General features: G+C 47.9%; 1 protein-coding gene across 3 annotated transcripts in view; it reads left to right on the plus strand.

Moving 5' to 3' along the window:
• GRIK3 (glutamate ionotropic receptor kainate type subunit 3) overlaps positions 1-20,779 on the plus strand; it is a 250,241-nt gene that overhangs the window by 215,125 nt on the left and 14,337 nt on the right. For all 3 annotated transcript variants that reach the window (XR_009553877.1, XM_007537496.3, XM_060206191.1), the window contains 3 exons: positions 4,363-4,586; positions 9,583-9,701; positions 14,213-14,430. Coding sequence is in view for 2 of the 3 variants with exons in the window: in XM_007537496.3 (XP_007537558.1) it covers positions 4,363-4,586; positions 9,583-9,701; positions 14,213-14,430 (561 nt within the window). In the remaining variant the exon portion in view is untranslated. The remainder of the gene's footprint in view (positions 1-4,362; positions 4,587-9,582; positions 9,702-14,212; positions 14,431-20,779) is intronic.

Genomic DNA, 20,779 nt, shown 5'->3' on the forward strand with positions numbered 1-20,779 from the left:
GATTCTTGGCAAGACCAGGCCAGGTGACACACTGGGTTAAGCACATGTATTACAATGTGCAAGGATCCAGGTTCAGGTACCCAGTCCCCACCAGCAAGAGAGTGGCTTCACAAATGGTGAAGCAGTTCTTTATGTGTCTCTGTCTCTCTCTCTAGCTCCCTCTTCCCTCTAAATTTCTCTCTTTCTTATCAAATTTTAAAAAACCAAAAAAATAGCAATGAAAACTTCTTAATGGGAGCTGCGTGGTGGTGCACTTGGTTAAGTGTTACCATGTGCAAGGACCTGGGTTTGAGCCCCCCAAGCCCCTGCAGGTGGGGGACTCATAAGCAGTGAAGCAAGCACTAAAGCTGTCTGTCTCACTCCCTCTCTATCTATTCCTCCCCACCCCCAAATTCTCTCTGTCCTATCAAATAAAGAAAAAAAGGGGGCGATATTAGGAATGGATTAATCATATAGAAACCAAACCCCAACAATAGCCCTGGTGGCAATAAAAACACACACACACACACAAATACTGGCAAATGGAAAGCCAAGTGGACAGGTTTTCAAATGGAAACCTGATGTCTTAGAGGGGCCTTGTAAACGTGCAATTCCACCACTCCAGGTTACTTTTTCATTCACAGGGAGAGAGACAGGGCAAATAGCACTAGAGCTTCCTCCAGTACCATAGCATCTTCTCTATAGTGCCAGGGCTCTAATCTGGGTTGTGCACATGGCAAGGTGTGTGCATAACCTGGTCAGCTTTCTCTATAGCCCATGTCCAGAGGTTTAGAAAAGGCAGTGGATAGGTGGGGAATAGACAGCATACTGGTTATGCAAAAAGACTTACATGCTGGAGGCATGTCCTAGGTCCAATCCCCACACTATCATAAGCCAGAGTTTTTTTGCTTTTTTTTTTTTTTTTTAAGGGCAATGGAAAGAACCTCAGTGAGTTTGAAGGGTCAACAAAGTACCCATAAAACCACTGAGTAGATTGGATAAATAAAAAGTTCCAAGTGTTTAAAGACTTGATCTCTGTAAATCTGAGAGCAGAGATGATGAACAGTCTCTGAGCCTCAGTTTCCCTCCATAAAAAATGTGGAGTTGGAATAGGTAAGAGATGTTCTTGAAAGTCTCTTGTCAATTCTGACGGTCTATGATTTTATGAACCATTCTCAGAGAAAACTTACACAAGTGGGAAGAACCTGCCAAGACTGGGCCTTTCATTCTGAGTAATGAACTGAAACAGCAAAGGCTTGACATCTGTTCCACCCTTTCAGGAGAAGTTGGAGCAAATAATGCCTTTTTCAGGGCAACTGTAACCAGTGGTGAAAAGCAGTATTTCCTACCTCAATCAAAATTGAAATGGAGAACTCCAGCATTCCTGAAGCCCAAGGGAAAACTCACATCAAAACTCCACATAAAGATGGTCAGGTTGACCAGTTGTTTTGCTGCTGTGAGCACAGAATATTGCAGACACTCTTTACAGCCTGTGATGGCAAAGAACTGAAAGGCCAGTGGGGAATTCCTGAAAGCTTTGAGAGGCTCTCGACTTAGAAAAAACAGTCTCTGGTCCTGGGGTTGACTCCTTCACTAGCCCCACAGACTTGCAGTGGGACAATTACTGGCTTCAAACATCCTGGTCCCCCAGACACTAATCGCTTCAGCCAATTTGTCATCAAAAGCCAAAGGAAGATTTGCCACCACTGACTTGAAGTTCTTCCCAAGAATCCACACCAAACCCTAGAGGCCATACCCAGGGACCAGTTCCAAACATATTCTGAATGGGAGTGATGCCTTTGGGGTCAGAATAGAGCCTCCCAAAGCAGTGTGCCTTATAGGGATGGGGCCAAGTTCTGGAATTGGTGGCCCACCGTATCCTTATTACAGAAACATCAAAGAGGCCTCAAGAACTTCATGACTGCAAGGGATTGTACAGGGTGTCCCGTTCTGGTTTCTGTTCTCTAAAAGGGGCTCACTGCAGTGGAAGCATCTTAGAAGCAGGCTCCAAGTCTCTTGCTCACCCCTGTGCACTCTAAACTGCTGCCCAGTAGCTCTTAAGAAGTCATGCACTGTTCAGTTTTCACTGTTTCCAGTAAATCTCTATCCTTTTGCATTTCTTCAATATCTATACCTTAGCTGAGTGGTCACTGAGGGAGCTGGGGTGGTAGTAACTTCCTATGTCTTCTTCCTCTTCCCCAAAGGTTGTTCTAACTTCCACGCTGATGAATTTACAAAAAAAAAAAAAAAAAAGATTTCAATACCAAAAAAGAAAATATGTTTGTAATAGACTGCTTGTCACTATCTTTCCTGGGGTCTCAAGCTCACGGAATCCTTGGGACTCAAGATTGAGTTATTAATTTGGGGTTTATGAAATCAGAGAATGAGTTAAGTTAGCATTTAGTTTGTAATTTGATCAATATTCATTTTCCCATCAGACTAGCTCCATCAAGGCAGAAGCCATTTCCGGCTGGTTCATGTCTGTATCCTGTGTGCCTTGTAGAGCTCATGAAATGATGTGTGGGGTGGGTGGATGAGTGGATCCTAGCCAGACCAGAGGACAGCTGCCCAGAGTCTACTGCCTTAGGAGGGTTCTCAGGGGCTCTCCCTCCTCAGCAAATGGGCCTCGAGTGATGGTTTTGGGGACTCATTCTCCCTTTCTGTTCTGCACATTTGAGACAGACAGTGAGAACTTGGTTCACATTTTGAAGTGTAAACATCCACTGCAGCCTCAGGGGCAGCTTCTCAGAAGGAAACATTATTAATTAACAAATATTAATGAGGCCAAGCTGGGACTTGAAAGTAAAGAAGCAAAGCCGTGAGTCAGCTACTGTCCTGACCTTGTTTAGAAATGTACAGTTAAATAGGCAACTAAGCCAAAAGATTATACAACCCTCTTTACTACCCTCTGTAATGAGCAGAGGAGGGCCTTATCTTGGGGAAGCAGGTAGTGGCATGTTTAGTTTAACACACATGCTACCATAAGCAAGAACTAGGGTTCAAGCTCCTGGTCCCCACTTGCAGGGGTGAAGCTTCACAGTGTAGCAGTGCTGTAGGTGTCTCTCTTTCTCACTCCCTCTCTATCGCCTCCTCCCATCTCAATTTCTGTCTGTCCTGTCAAATATAAGAAAAATAAAATCATAAGTAAAGGTCTTAACTGGGGACAGAGCCTGCTTTGTGTGAGTTTAGAATCAGAGGCTGTCAGGAAGCCTTCTTGAAAGAGGTAGCACATGCAAAAGAAAATAAAAGGTAATGCAGGGAAAGAGCTTTCTAAATGGGCCACAGTGGATGCAAAGCCTGGGGGTGAAGGAGAGACTGTGCTAAGTTCAGTGGTACCCAGTGGAGGAGCAGAGCAGCCGTGATGCTGGTTAAGATGGGTTGGAGGGACCGGAGACTTAATCAGGAGAAGCTCAGACTGCAGAGATGGAACTTTAATTATCCCCCTCATTGAAACTGTGATGGACCCAAATTCATCAACTGTGCTAGCCTTGCCCCACCCCCTTCATCTCCTCTAAGCTCTCTCTCCCTTCCCTCCCCTCCACCCTTAAGGAGGCCTGTGTGCTTCCTTCCCATGTCCCCTCCAGGGAGGCTGCTATTATTGCCCAACTGGTTGTGGGGGGCGGCTTTGGGAAATGGACAGACCATCTTGAAATGGGTTTAAAAATGGATAGGAGAAGTTTTCAGTAAAGGTTGTTGTGGATCCTGTGTACTCTTCTTAATGTTTGAAAGTCTAACTTGGGGTCAGGTGACAGCACACCTGATTGAGTGCACATGTCACCATGCTCAAGGACTTGGGTTCAATCCCCAGTTTCCACCTGTGGAGGGGGGGAAGCTTTACAAGTAGTGAAGCAGTGTTGCAGGTGTCTCTCTCTATTCCTTCGCCCGTCTCAATTTCTTCCTGTTCCTTACTAAAAGAAAAAGGGGGAAAAAGATAATAACCACTAGGAGTTATGGAATTATCATGCAGACACAGAGCCCCAGTGAAAGAAAGTCAAACTTAAAAGTTTGGACTATTTTAAAGTGTTTATGGGTTGCTGGACTGTGTTTACTTGACAAAACACCTTTTTAGAATGAACCACTTGGGTTCTGGCTTTCCTAGAATCCCATGCTCTGCTTAGATACCACCATCAGATCTCCATCAAGGCCATGGACTCTTGGAGATCAGGTGTTCAGCTGGACTCAGTGCTATGTCTCCAACACTCTGTGAGTGGCTGGGCCCAGAGAAATGATTACCAAGTGTCACAGAGTGGGTCAGTGAGAGTGATGCCATACTCACACAGTGTCTCCACTTCACTCCTTTGTATTCCCTTCTCCAGGAAGGGGTGTCTGTCCTTTCCTAGGCTGCAAACTTTGCTCACACTCTTTCTGTTTGTCTCATTGCAGAAGGCAGATCTGGCTGTTGCACCCCTGACCATCACCCACGTTCGCGAGAAGGCCATTGACTTCTCCAAGCCCTTCATGACACTCGGCGTGAGCATCCTGTATCGCAAGCCCAATGGCACCAACCCCAGTGTCTTCTCTTTCCTCAACCCCTTGTCCCCAGACATCTGGATGTATGTGCTCCTCGCCTACCTGGGTGTCAGCTGTGTCCTTTTTGTCATCGCCAGGTAAGGCCAGTACCCTGGCCAGAGGTCTGGCCCAAGGTTGAGTCTGAGAGACCTCTTTGGTCTCATGTGTTAATGGAAGCTCAAGACTCTCGACACTGCTGTGTCTGCTCCTCTTTCCCCATGAGACTTGGGACCTTTTCCTGACCTAGGAAGTTAGGTCCCCAGACTTTGCAGTGTTTGTGTTGATGAGTCTGAGAGGCAGCAGTTGCTCAGGGCTGCACCAGCTGGGCCAGGGTTCCAGCAGCAGAAACTCAGGGGCAGTGGGCAGCCCAATGGAGAACAGACTGTGTCCATCTCATCCATGGCAGTAGGGGGAACAGGAACACACATATGCATACTAATGCATACACATACACAATTTACACATGCAAAAACATGGAATATGCCCACACTTCCCTTTCTCTGTCTTTAAAAAGAAGACATGCGGGGAGCTGGGCGGTAGCACAGCGGGTTAAGCGCATGTGGTGCAAAGCACAAGGACTGGTGTAAGGATCCCGGTTTTAGCCCCCGACTCCCCACCTGCAGGGGGTTCGCTTCATAAACAGTGAAGCAGGTCTGCAGGTGTCTGTCTTTCTCTCCCCCTCTCTGTCTTCCCCTCCTCTCTCCATTTCTCTCTGTCCTATCCAACAATGACGACATCATCAACAACAACAACAATAATAACTACAACAATAAAACAACAAGGGCAACAAAAGGGAATAAATAAATTTTTTTTAAAAAAAAAGACATGCAGTTTTTGTTTCTGTTGCTAGAACTTCACTTCTATGGATAGACACACACAGAGAGAGGGAAAGAAACCACAGCACAGAAGCATCCTCCATTGTTCTTCAGGCCAGGCTGGAGCCTAGGTTGCTCACATGGCAAAACAAGTGCACTACCCAGGGGAGCTCTCCGGACAGCCCCCACCTGCTTTCTGGCACACAGGGTAGCAACCCACTGGCACTGTGGTTGCTCTAGGTAAAGCAGATGCAGCACATTCTCGCTGGTGGATGGTAGCTGGAGGTTGCGGGAGGGAGTTGTGGCTCTTCTTGCTGAGCTCTAGGTGTTTTCCAGGTCCAATGCTCTGTACTTTACAGTCACTGTCTGACTGAACTCACAGCCTGCAGTAAGGGGGAGACACCAGAGACTCTGAGAGGCTGGGTACTTGCCAGAAGATCCTAGCAGTGGCTGACAGAGCTGATGATGTGAGCTCAGGTCACGGAGCATGTATGTTATCAGTGACCCCCAGCTCTGAACATCTGTCTCCTGCCCCTCCCCCAAGTTGGTGATCTCTGGGTCCATCTCCCCTTCCCCCTTTCCAGCTGGGCCCTCTGGCCCCTTCCTCCAGGCTCCAGTCCCAGCCCCTTCCCTGGTTCTTTCTTCTAAATCCTAACAAGGTGCAAAGACAGACTTCTCTGGAGAGGCAATTTGAGATCCAAGGACATGGGGCTTCAGCCTCTTTTTTCTCTTTGAAATCCTTCCCCCAGCCCCCCAGCCCACTCCCTTCGCTCCCTCCTTCCACCCTGAGAGAGACCAAAGGGAAGGATGTGAGAGCTGAAATTGTCCTGTCTCTGCAGCCCTTTGCTGTCGGCTGGCCAGAGCTGCCTGTGCGCTCAGCCTCTCAGGGCTCAGGCCACCACAGAGAAACCTTCATTATGCGTCTTGTGTCTAATGGTCTAACAAGCCTTTGAAAACCAGGAGCCACTCTCCAGAGCTCTCACCATAATTTTAGCAGCTCCAGCTGGCCTCTCAGCTCCCCACCCCCTCAAGAAAAAAAAAGCACCATCTTTTCCAGCCTGCATTCTGCCCATTTGATGTGAGACCCATCCCCCACCAATTCCTGACTGTTCATCAGTGGCGGGCAGCCAAGTCTTTTTCCCACTCCTGCCTCCTTAGCCAGGGTGGAGAGCCCCCTCCCCAAAGTCAGGCAAGAGACTTTCCAACAGAGATGGAATTTCTGTAGCACTCAGTCATGAACATATGGTGCACAACCATTGTACTATCTTCCCAGGCTTTTAAAAAAAGAGTATTTATTTATTTTCATAAGAGAGAAAGAGACAAAGACAGAGACTAGAGCATTTCTCAGCTCTGACATGTGTCTGTGCCATCCTGGGACCCCTGAGGTCTCAGGCACACAAGTTCTGATGCCCTTCTACTGTGCTAGCTCCCTCGCCTCTCTCAAGCTGTAGGACAATATTATAGTATGATATGGTGTCAAACCCCAGAGGTCTTTGGTTCAGTCCCCAGTGCCAACTTATGCTAGAGCTGAATATTTCTCTGAATCTATAAATAAATAAAAAATATATATTAATATCATAAATAGTGTGTGTGTGTGTGTGTGTGTGTGTGTGTGTGTGTGTGTGTGTGTGTGTGACTGGTCCATTAAAAAAGAAAGACTCTAAAGATGTCATCAGAAATCACCTTTACTTTGTCTTTCATTCCACCCCCCAGTGTGAGTTCTCTGCAGGCCCTGGGATGTTCTGCTTCAGTCCTAGATCTGTCTCTAAACCACAGTACATAGTTCTGGTTCAGACTTTAGAAGGTTGAGTTAAGTAGTCCCCAACATTAAGGCAAATCAGACACTTCGCCTTGCCCCCGCATGGCCCTTTCCCCCACAATGTCATCTTTGGACAGCCAGATCCTGGGCTCAGTACCTGACTCTCCAGCAGCCCAGACCCCATGGCCTTTCCCAAGTAGAGTCTCTGTGCCTTTCTTGGATAGAATCAAGAAGGACCTGGCCACATCTATATTCTGCATGGACTTACATGGTCTGGGGCAACACCAATGGGCCAGCATCCTGAGGCCTCACTGTGTCTGGGCCAGCAGATCAATGTCATGCCGCAGAGAGCAAGGTCCTACCTCCACCTAAGAAGCCCTCATGGTCTACCCATTACCCCCAGATGTCCCAGAGAGAGAGTTCACTGCTTCTGCTCATTATAGGGGCAACTGCCAAGCTCTCAAGCCATCCTGTGGAAGCCCCTCTTCCTAGACTTTATGAGGGAGCAGGCCACTGAACACATAGCTTTCTCCTCCAAAAGCCCTCTCACCTCTATCTCTGCACCCTGCACCTCTCTTCCTTTGTGGGTTTTCCAAGCCTCTAACTAGTCAGCAGGTCACCCCCTTTGAAAGTCCCCCACCTTGGTTGATGCCTCATTTTAGAATGTCACAGCTGTAGGATTCCCACTGGGTGAAGACAGAATTCTCCTCACATGAGCATTGGTGATCAATGTAGAATTGATTAAAGATGTTAAGGAGAATGCCAGAAAAGGCACATCACAATTCCATGCTACAGAGCATCACACTTTATAAAACAAAGCTCAGAGGCATGTGTGTCTCTCTCCTCATCCCCTACCCCAACCACCCTATCACCAGCCTCTCACTCTCTCCAGTTCTGGCACTTATTCCAGGGACAACCCAGAGTGCTCTTGTGGATATTCTGTTACTGACAGGCAGCAAACCAATATCTTTTCAATGACTGGAACTTCTCTCCTTGGAAGTCTGGTCTGTGACATACCCAGTAGAGCAATAGAGTGCTCACATCACAATGCTCAAGGATCCTGGTTCAAACCCCCAGGCCCCACCAACATGGGGGGGGATTTAGCAGCGGTGAAACAGTACTTCAGGTTTCTGCCTTTCTCTCTCCCTCTCCATCTCTCCCTCTATTCTCAATTTCTCTCAATCCTATCAAAATAAAAGCAAGAAAAATAAACAAACAAGGCAATTTGGGAGGGGAGTTGCAGTTTGCCGGAAGGTCATTAAAAGTGGTTTTCCTGTCACCCATGTATATGTACATTCAGAGAGAAATGTCTGCAAAGCCATCTAGCACACTGTTGTCCCAGGAGGTTGGGGCACAGAGCACTTTTGCCTTCTCATTGTGCTCTTCTGTACTGCTTGAATATTTAATAAAGAGTGTGTTTTACATATTCTGTTGAAGGAGTTTCTTAAGCATGCAAGTAATTCAAAAGACTGCTCTCATTTTCAGAAATGTATATACTACACATAAGCAACAGGCCTCCCTGAAATGTCTCCTGCTATTCTCACTCCCCTCCACAGAGGTGAATACTGATAGGTTTTTAGAGATGGAGCCTTCCAGACTCTGTCTGCACCTTTATAGACAAACATATATAAAGAGGTTCGTGGCTACGTCTTCAGGAATCTATTTCTGTAGATGTGGTCATATTGTTCCTGTTTTCTCATTAGTTCTTTAAACAAACAATACGTGTGGAAGTTCTTTCCCCGCTGGTACATCTAGAAATGGCTCGCCCTTGTTTAACAGCTGTGTGATATTCAGAGTACACTCGCAGCACCATTTACTTAATCATTCCTCTACTGAAGGACATTTAGGTTGTTTCTGGTCTCCTCTCTTACAAACAATGCCTTGATAGACACCCTCATGCACTGCTCTTTATGCCCGTGCACCAGCATTTTCTACGGAATAGATAATGAACTGCAGGATTGCTGGGTTGAAGGGCACATGCACTTTTAGTTTTAAGACATATTGCTGGGGGCTGACTAGTGGTGTAGCCAAGTGAGTGCACACGTTACCATGTACAAGGACCCAGGTTCAAGCCCCTGCTCCCCATCTGTAGGGAAGATGCTTCATGAGTGGTGAAGATATCTTTCTTTCTCTCTCCTTTTCTCTTTCCCCCTGCCTCTCAATTTCTCCCTGTCCTATCCCATGAAAAGAGAAAAGAAAACAGAAAAGGGGGCAGGGCCAGGAGCAGTGAATTCGTAGTGCCAGCAGTGAGTCCTAGCAATAGTAACCTTGGTGGTAATTTTTTTTTAAAGACACAGTGCTCAATTACTTTTGTAACCAGAAATGGGCTCTGATAGCAAAGAACAAGATTCAGAGTGGCCCTGCTTGCCCAGTCTCTGTCTCCTCAGCAAAGCAATGGGGAAATCGGTGCTTGAGCTGTGAACTATCTGTGTCTGCTCAACAGCCTCTGGTGTGATGTGGAGACCCCTCCCATCTCATCCTTTGCAGCTCAGCCTCACCACATCCCTCTTCCTGCTGCAGGTTCAGCCCTTATGAGTGGTATGATGCTCACCCATGCAACCCTGGCTCCGAGGTGGTGGAGAACAACTTCACCCTGCTGAACAGCTTCTGGTTTGGAATGGGATCCCTGATGCAGCAAGGTATGTGCCCCCTCCTGGGGCCACCTCTTTCTCTCCTCCATGGGGCTTCTCTGCTGCTGCAGGAGGCTTTCTGTCCCTAGAGGGTCCCTCAGCTTCTATGGAATAGGCAGAACCAGTTCACTCCAGGGCAGCCTGGGCCCTGCTGAACCATCAGAAGGTTGGAGACACCTGGCTGCCTAAGGCTGGACACCCAGCCAGTTAAGTGAGTGGATGAATACATGAATCAATGAATATATATATTTTTATTGCCATCAGGATTATCACTGGGGGTTGGTGCCTGCACAGTGAATCTATTCCTCCTAATGGGCATTTTTTCTTCATTTTTTTTCTCTCTCTCTATCTGATAGGACAGAGAGAAGTTGAGAGAGAAGGAAATAAAGAGGGAGAGACACCCGCAGTAGTTGTTTCACCACTTGGGAAGCTTCCCACTTGCAGGGGAGCAGAGCACTCAAATCTGGGTCCTTGTATGTGGTAACATGAGTACTTAACCAGGTGCACCACCACCCAGCCCCCAAACCAATGAATACATTTTTAAAGAAAGAAGAATGTTAGAGGTGTTTCGGCAGTCAATGTGGATAACCAGGACACCCAGTCAAATAAAAGTTGGTTTAAGTGGGGGCTGAGTGGTAGCACAGTGGGTTAAGCATACATAGCACAAAGCACAAGGACCAGCATAAGGATCCCGGTTGAGCCTCTGGCTCCCCACCTGCAGGTGGTTACTTCACAAACGATGAAGCAGGTCTGCAGGTGTCTATATTTCTCTCCTCTTATCTCCCCTCCTATCTGCATTTCTCTCTGCCCTATCCAACAACATTAATGACAACAGTAATAATGATGACAATAAGAGCTGTAACAACAAGGGCAACAACAAAAAACAAAATAGGAAAAAAGTGCTCTCCAGAAGCAGTAGATTCATGGTGCAGGCACCAAGCCCCAGCAATAACCCTGGAGGCAAAAAAGAAAGAAAGAAAGAAAGAAAGTTAGTTTAAATGAATGAATGAATCCATGTAAGCATTTATAAATGAATAGATAAATCATGAATATTTTTAAAAAGAAGAATGTTGGAGACTGCTCAGTATTCACATATGTGCCCGTGCCCCCGCTCCCAACCCTCCAAGCCTGCATGGTTGGATTGGCTCAAAATCTGTAGATGGGCCTCTCCCACCAGTTGGGCGCAGTGTTTCCCCCATCCTCCTCTGCTACTGCTGCAGTGGGCACAGAGCATCCTTCTGGCAGGGGCCAAGGCCTATGATGGCCTCACCACCACAGACTCTGGTTGGGCCAAGTTGAGCTGAGGATGAGGGAAGACTGGAGGTAGAGTGGGAGGCCATGGTAGGAATGAGGCCTGAGCCCAGGTGGTGGCCTTGGGGTGTAGGGCAGAGGTGGACTGAGTGAACTCTGGGGATTTAACAGAGATAGGATCCCCTGCCTGTAGAGAGCCAGAGAGAAGCCAGGGCCATGTCCAAGGCAGGGACTCTAGTATAAGGGCATCAGGTGGTATTGAGTGACTTGAGCTTGGGCTGTATGCATGGCAAGGTACCTGTCCTACCTGGTGAGCTATCTCTTTGCTCCTAGAATGTGCATTTCTAGCACCCCAGTCTCTTGAGGTCGAGGGCCAGTGCACTACAATGACTGGGTTGGTGGTCCATCCTCATCTGGACATGTTCACATAGCTTAGCAGAGAGCTCATTCTGGCTGCAAGGAGTATTGTACATGTAGCTATGGTGGAGGGTGGATACTGAGAGAGAAGTCAGTCACCCAAAGAGAACCCCTCCTCAGCCCTGCTGGCTAGACTCTTTGTTCAACCTATCAAGTTGTATGTCCAGAACATCTCATCCCATGAAATAGAAAGAAATCAAAGTATCTAATGGTGTTAAGGTCCCACTGAAGGCCAGTGGGTGACTATGAGGTGGGAGAGGGAAGGGGACCTAAGGGACAAAGGAATCCCCCATGTGAGGAATCCCTCACTCATCTTTGTGTAGCCTCAGGGACAGCACAGACTCTGGTCCTCAGCAGACATGTACCATAAAATGCTGAACGAGGGATAAAGTCCCTGGTGTCCTGAATTCCCACTACAGGCCAAAGCCTATGCTGGATACTTAAATGAAGGAAGAGAAGGGAGAGAAAAAAACTCCCCATCCCCAGGGTCTCCCAATCACTATAGGGCCCAGGGCAGGGACTTAGATTGCTAGGGGTCCAACAGAGCCTGGCAGAGTTCACCAAGCAAACCACTATGTCATTTTCCCTTTGTGGAGGTGAAGGGGGTGGGGAGCAACTGTGACTCTATCCCAGAACTATTCAGGGGGAAAGTAACCAGGTAAGGTTGAGTGGCTGGTTGGGAGACTAAACTGAGGCATTCAAGTGGCTTCCAGTGTTGAGAAGTGAGAGCGGTTCTGTCCCCATTATTAATGAGTGTCCTGAAGCCTCTCCTTGCTTCTTTGTCCATTATTTTTTTCAGTGATGGCTGGGAGAGACCTGGAAGCCGCTTCATGCGGTAATAGCTTCTCCTTGCCACCTCCTGCCGCTATTCAAAGTATTGGCCCCCGATGTCTTCCCCATGAGGTTCTGATTAGGAGGGAGAAAAATAGTTATATACTGAACAACTCTCTCTGGAGTGATTTCTTTAAGGGGAGAAAAAAATCATCCATATCAAAGCAGGTGCATTTCAGATGGCAGGTTCAAATATTCTGGAAAGTTCAGGAGTCACTTGCTATTTAAATCTCTTGAAATCTACCTAGTTAATTACTTCAGTTAGAAGGTTTCATCTAAAGTGTGCTCCACACCCAAGGTCAGGGAGAAAGAGTGATCTATCTCCACAGAGAGCTTCAAAAAATGTTGATTTTCTTCTCCTGCAAGGCACCGCCTAGCAATCTTGTGTTTGTATACCATTTATGCTTCCAACACAATTCTTCCTCCAATTATATCATAGTCATGGTGTAGTGTCTGCATGAGGCCGGGACAGAGGAAGGACAATTCTGGTGCTAAGATGCAGAGCCCTTGGAGTGGTGGAGGTGGGAGAGGGGGAGGGGAGGGAAGGTCTGGCACAGAGTTAGGTTAGAAGCAGGATTCACTCAAGAAGGGTATAGGTGGTGGGGTGGGGGAAGAGGTCTGCCTCCAGGGGTTCTAAACACGGGAATCACCACATGTAGGTTTTACAGAATGACAGCAGAGTGTCTGAGCAGCCCACTGAGAGGGAGGGAGAGAGCGAGAGAGAGCGAGCGAGAGAGAGAGAGAGAGATTTCTGGAGCTCTAGCCCTGGAATTTGAACTTGCCTCAGAATATTCTGGAGGCCTTGCCAAACCTAGGTTGCTAGAACCCTTATCTTATCCTGATGTTACTGGTTTAATAGGTCCTGAGATGATGACTGAGAATGTGTCTCTCTTTTCCTTCCTTCCTTTTTCCTTCCTTCCTTCCTTCCTTTCTTCCTTTCTTTCAGTTGAGTGTTGAGTCCTTATCCATAGGGGATTTCACTGCTCTGGGTTACTTTTTCATTCAAACAGAAGGACAGAAGGACAAGGACATAAAGTAAAATTTGGAATGGGTGTAGTACATTGCACCAAAACAAAGGACTCTGGGGAAGGAGGGGAGCAAAGGGGTGGCAAGGGTGTTAGGGCTCCAGCTGCATAGTGGTGGAAAGAACCTAAGTTGGAGGAGAGAGTGAACTGCAGACCCTTCACAGGGACACACATTCATCATCAGCAGTACTGTAAACCATTATTCACCTCCCAATAAAATGATAAAAGAGTAGATGCGCTTTCAAAGTTACATCTGGCGGAGAAACCATTACAGAAGCCAGACCTTCCACTTTCTGCCCTCCATAAAGATCTTTGGTCCATACTCCCAAAGGGATAAAGAATAGGGAAACTTCCAGTGGAGGGGATGGGAAATGAGACTCTGATGGTGGCAATTGTATGGAATTCTACCTCTTTTATCCCACAATCTTGTCACTCATTATTAAATCACTAATAAAAATAAGTTAGATCTGTGGATGTACCCTTATGACAACAAAATTCCTGTAAACCGTTTCCTCCATGAAGTCATATTGGATTAGAAAAAAAAAAAGAAGAAGAAGTATATCCTTCCTTCATCCATTCCTCCCAAGAATTAGACCCATGAAAAATTTGAATTTATTTCTCCTCTATATGGGTAGTGAAATCATTGTACTTCAGGAGAGAGAGAGAGAGAGAGAGAGAGAGAGACCGAGCCCCCAGATATTCCTTTAGTGCCCTAGTCCCTTCCATGTAGTGTTAGGCTCACACCTAGGCCACATGCATGGCAAGGTACCTGTCCTACCCTGTGAGCTACCACTCTGGCCAAAGAATGTGCATTTCTAGCAAGTTCCCAGGTAATACCAATGCTGCTGTTGCAGAGATGACACTTTGAGAGTCACTGGCCTCAGTCAAGGTCTCAGCTATTACTAGGTTCTCAGTGGAGTCCATGACCCAGAGGGCCTAAGCAGCCCAGGTCTGGGCATTATCCAAACCATCTCTCTGTCTGCCCCCTTCATGCAGGGTCTGAACTGATGCCCAAAGCTCTGTCCACACGCATCATTGGTGGCATCTGGTGGTTCTTCACGCTCATCATCATCTCCTCCTACACGGCTAACCTGGCCGCCTTTCTGACTGTGGAGCGTATGGAATCTCCCATCGACTCTGCTGACGACCTGGCCAAGCAAACCAAAATCGAGTATGGGGCCGTCAAGGATGGAGCCACCATGACCTTCTTCAAGGTGAGAGCCTCTCTCTTCATCCCTCCCACTGCTGCAGCAGGAGCTACCCTCTGCTCTTTACTCTCCTTCCCTAATTTGTAGGGCCCATGAGCTCAAATCCTGAGGGCTCTGCTCTCTGGAGTTGACCAGCTGATCTGGGAGAGCTGTGGTGATGTGACCCTCCTAGGATGACCCTTGCACTGATTCTAGAAGTTTCTGTGCCTGTGACAAGCAGTGTAGGCATGTTTTGTCTCCTTAAATCATTAGAAGAAGACAAGGAGAGGAGGAGGAGAAGCTTGGTGCAGACACCAACAGGCCCTGGGACTGGTGGGGGCTCCCTGCCCTTGGCTTTGGTGTTCTGTGACCTCTGTCTCCAAGCAGCATGAGGGCAGTGGGGTTCTGCTTTGCAAGAGAGGGAGGAGATGCAGAGCTTGAACAAGTGTTTTCAGACAGTCTTGCGCATGTCACATTGCTAGAATACTGGTGACTAGTTCAATGCCAGAGCCAACACCTCAGGTTTCTGCTCTAGTGGGGACCTGGCCCCTGGCCATGACTCTCTTGGTCTTGCTGCTTTATAAGGTATTGACTTGAGTTCCCCAGTGTTTGTTTACATTCTGTATGAGAAAGTGAAGGTTTCCAAGGCTGGCCAATCCTGAGAACAATTACTTGTGCATGTCTTTAGAGGAATTAAAGTTACAATAACAACAGCTTCCTGCCACTGAAAGTCCCCAGTGGGTCACCCATTGTGCTAGATGCTTGGTTTCAGGTGACCTCCAAGACCAGTCTTGTGAGGCAGGTCCCATATAAGTATTTCCACTTCACACTTGTAGGAACTGAGGCTCAGAGATATTCTGGTTGTCTGCAAAATCATAGCTGAAGGAGGAAAATGCTGGCCCAGGGATGCCCTGCTCAAAGCCTGTGTTCTAGGCCATGGTTTTCAGAGTCAGTGTACATTCAGATCACCCAGAGCACTTGGGAAGCTGGGGGATTGCTGGGTCCTGCCCTCATACTTCCTGTCTCAGCAGGGGCACAAAGCATGCATGTCTAACAAGTTTCCAGGTGATAGAGAAGCAGACTCTTCTGACCAGGAACTACTCTTTGAGAACCACTGTCCTGAATATTTCTCAGACAGGGTCAGAATTTGGGAACTCTGGTTACAGGTCCATTCATTCAATCCTTGTTTCTTAGTAAACTATTCTCAAGCAGCCTAGAAACCTGGGAGTTCTCCTTTTCCCCTAGACCCTGGTTTCCCATCTGCCATTCTCTGCCTCTTGAGTGATGCATAGAGTCTCCAGTAGGGCCTGAATGAGGAGGGAAGAAAAGGGTTAGTTGGGAAAAACCTTCTACCCCAGCCACACACACACACACATACACACACACACACACACACACACACACACACACACCACTACCTCTATCCCTCTGAGGGTGGAAGCAACTGCTTAGTAAGAAGAAAAAAGGATTCCCCTTTCAGAGGTTGCTGCTGCCATCCACCAAAAAGCATCAAACACGGCCTTCCTTTGAAAGGTCACCGCCATGTATTTAGAATGAGGGCAAGATCAAAGCACTGTCACGGGCTTACTAAGAGTTCTCTTCTGTGTTTGTGAGTGTGAGCCTTGTCTGAGTATGTGTCTACATGCAAGAATGCAGTATCTGTGTCCACGTGTGCCCACGCACAAAAGTTTTCCCATGCGAGTGTATGTGTGTGTTTGTGCTTAGACACAAGTGTCTGCAGAGGTTCGGATGCACACTGGTGAGTATATGTCTCCATGTGACTCTGTGTTAGTAAATGTATACAGGAGAGTGCCAGAGTGTCTCAATGTTTATGTGCTTACTGAGGGAATGTGTGTCCTTCTGCTTGAATGTCTCCACCAGTGGGCTTTGCTCAGTGTGAAAGCGGGAGCAGGGCCTGTGTGTGTTAGAGTCCCTACATGCATGCATGTTTTCACGTGCTTTAATGGTCCTGCATGTGTGTATGCCTGCTCATGCCCACCCCCCGCTGCAGCCCGGCCCTGTGACTATGCCAGAGCATCTCTCATGCATTACGCATGAGCCTGTCTCTAAGCAGGGCTCCCGATCAAAAGGAAGCAGCATAAATAAGCCTGGTGCAGGCTCATTGTTGCTGATTGGATGCCCTTGCCTCCCTCCATGCTAAGTTGCTCAGATTGGCTTCCAAGAGCCTTGTCCCAGCTCCCCACCGAGGAGCTGTCCTCAGCATCAGGCAACACCCCCCGCTGCCTGCTCCACCCTCACCTCCCTCCACCCACAGTGAGGAAGGCAGAGACAGGCACACGTGCAGCCACCCAGCTGAGCTGCTGGGCATGGGGCTTCTGACACAGGGACATCAGTCAGAAGCAGCATTCCACGCTCCCCCGCAGCCGGCCTCACTTTCTTGCTCTCCTGACCACAAGTTAATTCCTCTTTCCATCTGGCCATGTTGTCTCCTGCTTAAATTCAAGGGAAGTTCTTCCTCCCAGACTCCCTTTCACTGGCATCAGCACTGGGGCTGTCACTTAGGCAGAGGGAGGGCCCAAATGTGAATACTTTGATCCCTTTACCTGAGACAATCAGCTAGAACGTCCCTCTCTCACAAGGTCCCTGAAAAACTTCCTTACCTGACACATTGACCCCTGTTTCCCATAACTGGCCTTCCTAGTCAACAACCCCCAACACACACACACACACACACACACACACACACACACACACACGCCAAGTCATAGCCCCTTTACTGTCACTTTCAAGTCAAAGCTGGAAGAAAACCTGAGCTGAGCCTAAAGAACCAGTTAGGCAATTTGCCTGTGGTCACATAGCAAAGATTTGCTTGTGACTGCACATAAGGGAGCCAGGAGGTAAGGTTAGATGTGTTATCTGCACACACGCTCACCTCTCCCACCCTCCACTCCAGGGGCTTCTCCTGGTGGCAGGGACTATCCTCTCCCTAGTCCATGAGTGGGGCTGGCATTAGAGGGAAATAGGGATCAACTCCAGGAATAGCCACTAGACATAGAGGAGACACTGGCAAAGGCAACAATAGCAGTGTTAGCTGAACACAGGCCATGCACCAGTGTTCCAAGCTCTTTTCCTGTACTGACTCACATCATCCCAGTGACAGCCACAGAGGAGAGACTCTTGTTTATTATCATCTCCATCACACACACACTGAAAGTGATGGTCAGAGAGTAACCTGGGCTAATACCAACGTATCCAGTGTCTCACAGCTAATGAGAATGGTGTTGAAGACAGGCAGCAAACAGGTCTGAGAATGGAATGTGGATGAACTTTATTTCTGTGGTTAGCATGAGTTCTTGGCTGGACTGCAAACCATCTTAAAAGACAGCCTTTACTGAGAGGGGAGAGAGAAAAAAAAAAGAGAAAGAGAGAGAGAAAGAGAGAGACCATCCCTTTCCACAGACAGCAGCAGGGAGCAGGACTCTCAGGGGGCCCCAGGTCCCTAACCCTCATCCCCAGCCTTAGAGCCACATGGCTGGAGACAGCTCCCCCCACCACCACCCCCATCTTTCCCAAGCAAATTGTATTTGGAGAGTTGTCAGGGAGCAGACATCACAAACTGCCTCTCCTCTGCTGTCCTCCCTCCATCTCAGAAGATAAAAATTAATTAGGAGATGAAAAAGGAGGCCTTTGAAAGCACTGTTTGGCTGTAAAAACATGTAGGCAAATTGTAAAGGAGAACGTTGGGGAGGTACACTCTTGGCGGGGAACGCCTTGCAGTTTTGAAGGGAGAGGACAGCAGGAGACAGCTTCTCCAAGGACTTGGTCTGCTTTGGTGCTGTGGTGGGGCATGGCCCATGGTTTAGAGAAGGACAAGCATTTAGAGAAGGGGATGGAAGCTGGTGTCCCAAAAGACCAGACACCTGGCTCTCCGGGTGTTGCCAAGCCATTCCCCTCACATGGGTTCACCACATGGGTAGGCAGAGTGCTTGGATGGGCCATCAGGTCTACCTCCCACCCCCCAGCTGCTCAGCAGCCTCTTTCCTGAGCAGGTGGTTCCCCAGCCTCCATTTCCTGTTTCTCCCGACCTACCTGTGAGTCTTTCAGAGTGTTCCTTAGTCCCACTTTCTCCAGAAACAAGGTAGAAGAGCTGCAGTGTGGAGACCCTCAAGATCTGAGGGGTTGTGGCCTGGCACAATTCGAGGTCACCCGTCAGACCTGGACTTGAGTCCTGGGTATTGTTTCAGTTTGCTCACTTGATGACATGACCAGTGATTCCCATTGTGCAGCAGTCAGCAAGAGGACATAGTGCACAGTGAGAATGGTGAGCTGCCTGGTGCACTGTGATTAGCATAGTGCCAGGCACACGAGAGCATCCAAATCACAGACTTCCTGCCCTGGGGCCAATGAGACAGCTCACCTGAGAGCTTTGCCATGAGCCTGACCCATGCTGGAGGAAGCATCAGTGCTCTGGTGTCTTTCCTTCTCTCTCTATCTCTCTCTGTCTTTGTTTCTATCTGGAAAAGTTAGCCGGGAAGGGTTAAGCCCCAGCGATGGTAAAAGCAAAAACAAAAAATCAAGACAAGAATGCAGACTTTCTACTCTGGATGCCCCTCCAGCTAACTGGCCCAGAAGACAGTGAAGCAGACTGGACTCTTCTCTTTGTGCCCTCTAGTCCCCTCCTATGGCAGAGGACTTGGCCAGAGCACACTAGAGAGGGACTAGTCAGTGGACACCTGAAGAATCTCTTTATTCCAGGTCCCTCTGAATTGAGCTAGTGGACTTTGTGGGGAGCATTGGTGCCCTGTCACAGGATGGCCACCCGCCTCCACCCAGAGTACAGCTCTCCAGAGGGAGCCCAGGCTCCTCAGTACATAGCAGACCCAGAGTCAAAGGACAGGAGCAATGGCAGATGCAGGGGGAGGGCTGGAATTGTTGGGCAGTTGTTGAAAACTGCTGAGTCACTAAAGAACACCCTGAGCCTTAGTTTTCTCATTTATGATATGGGCAGGACAATAGCCTTTCCCCCATTAGAGCTATGGAGATGATTGAATGGGAGTCATTCACATAAGTCGTTTAGAACCCACAGGCACAGTGCAAATGAAATAGATGGAAACTGCTTTCCTTGTTGATCGTTGACGCTAGCACTACACAGTCCTGTTTGGCCTGTTCAAGAAGATGCTTTGGAGAGCCAAATGCCACTTGCATGGATTTTGATTAGTTGTCAGCTTTTATTGTTAATTCTTACATATTTTTAGAAATTAAAAAAAATATTTATTAACATAAGAAAAGAGGGGAAGAACCAGAGCATCATTCTGGCACATGCAATACTGAGGATTGAACTCAGGAACTCACACTTTTAAATCCAAGGCTTTATCCACTGCATCACCTCCTAGGTTGCTGAGGGCAGCTTTTTGAAATTCAGAGACTTTTGCATATAGCAATTCATACTTCCATCTTCTTGAAAATGTGAGCTACCTGTCCTCACTCAGTCACCTTTCCAGCAGAGCAGCCACCAGGACTGACAGCAACGAAAGGCTCTTTACTGTATCACAACTCCACACACCCTTCCTTGTAGAACCCTGCCTGGCCCATTCACACTAATGTTCCCTCCCACCAAGGACTGTGCCTTTCAATCTCCATAGCAGCCCCACCCCATACGAATATTGTGCCCCACTTTCTAGAGAAGCGACGGCATAGGCCAGGCAGTGGCACACTCAGTTAAGCACACATATCACCAGGCACAAGTATCTGGGTTTGAGCCCCCACTCCCCATCTGCAGGGAGGATGCTTCATGAGCAGTGAAGCAGGTGTCTATCTTTCTTTCTCCCTCTCTAGCTCCCCTTCCCTATCAATTTCTCTCTATCCTGTCCAATAAAAATAAAATAGAATGGAAAAGAAAAAGGAGAACAATGGCTGCCAGGAGCTGTGAATTCATAGTGCTGGCACTGAGCCCCAGAGATAACCCTGGTGGCAAAAAAAAAAAAAAAAAAAAAAATCAATCAATTGAAATTTTAAAAAGAGAGAAAGAAATTGTGGTACCAGTCACGTCGCAGATCTCTCTCTACTTTCAGGTAGCTGTGTGTGAACTGAAAGTCACAGACAGCACCAGGCTGTGTGTGAAGTTACTTCCTATTGCTCAGATGTGGAAGGCAAGGCTTATAGATGTTATAGCACTTGCCTGTGGTAACCAAAGAAACTGGCATTGCAACCAGTTAGTGTGGCACCACAGTCCATGGCACAGATAGGGCCCTCCTAAGACCTCTGTTCCCAGCCCACAGTCCCTGCACAAACAAGTCTTAGGGGGCTGGGGAGACACCAGTATGTCAGAGCACCTTCCTGGCCAAATGGGTAGAGACAGTGGACTCAGGCAAGCCCTGTGGTCCCCACAGAAGTTAACTCAGGAGATATGATTGAC

This window comes from Erinaceus europaeus, chromosome 13, assembly GCF_950295315.1.
Source record: "Erinaceus europaeus chromosome 13, mEriEur2.1, whole genome shotgun sequence".
NCBI classification, from domain to species: Eukaryota; Metazoa; Chordata; class Mammalia; order Eulipotyphla; family Erinaceidae; genus Erinaceus; species Erinaceus europaeus.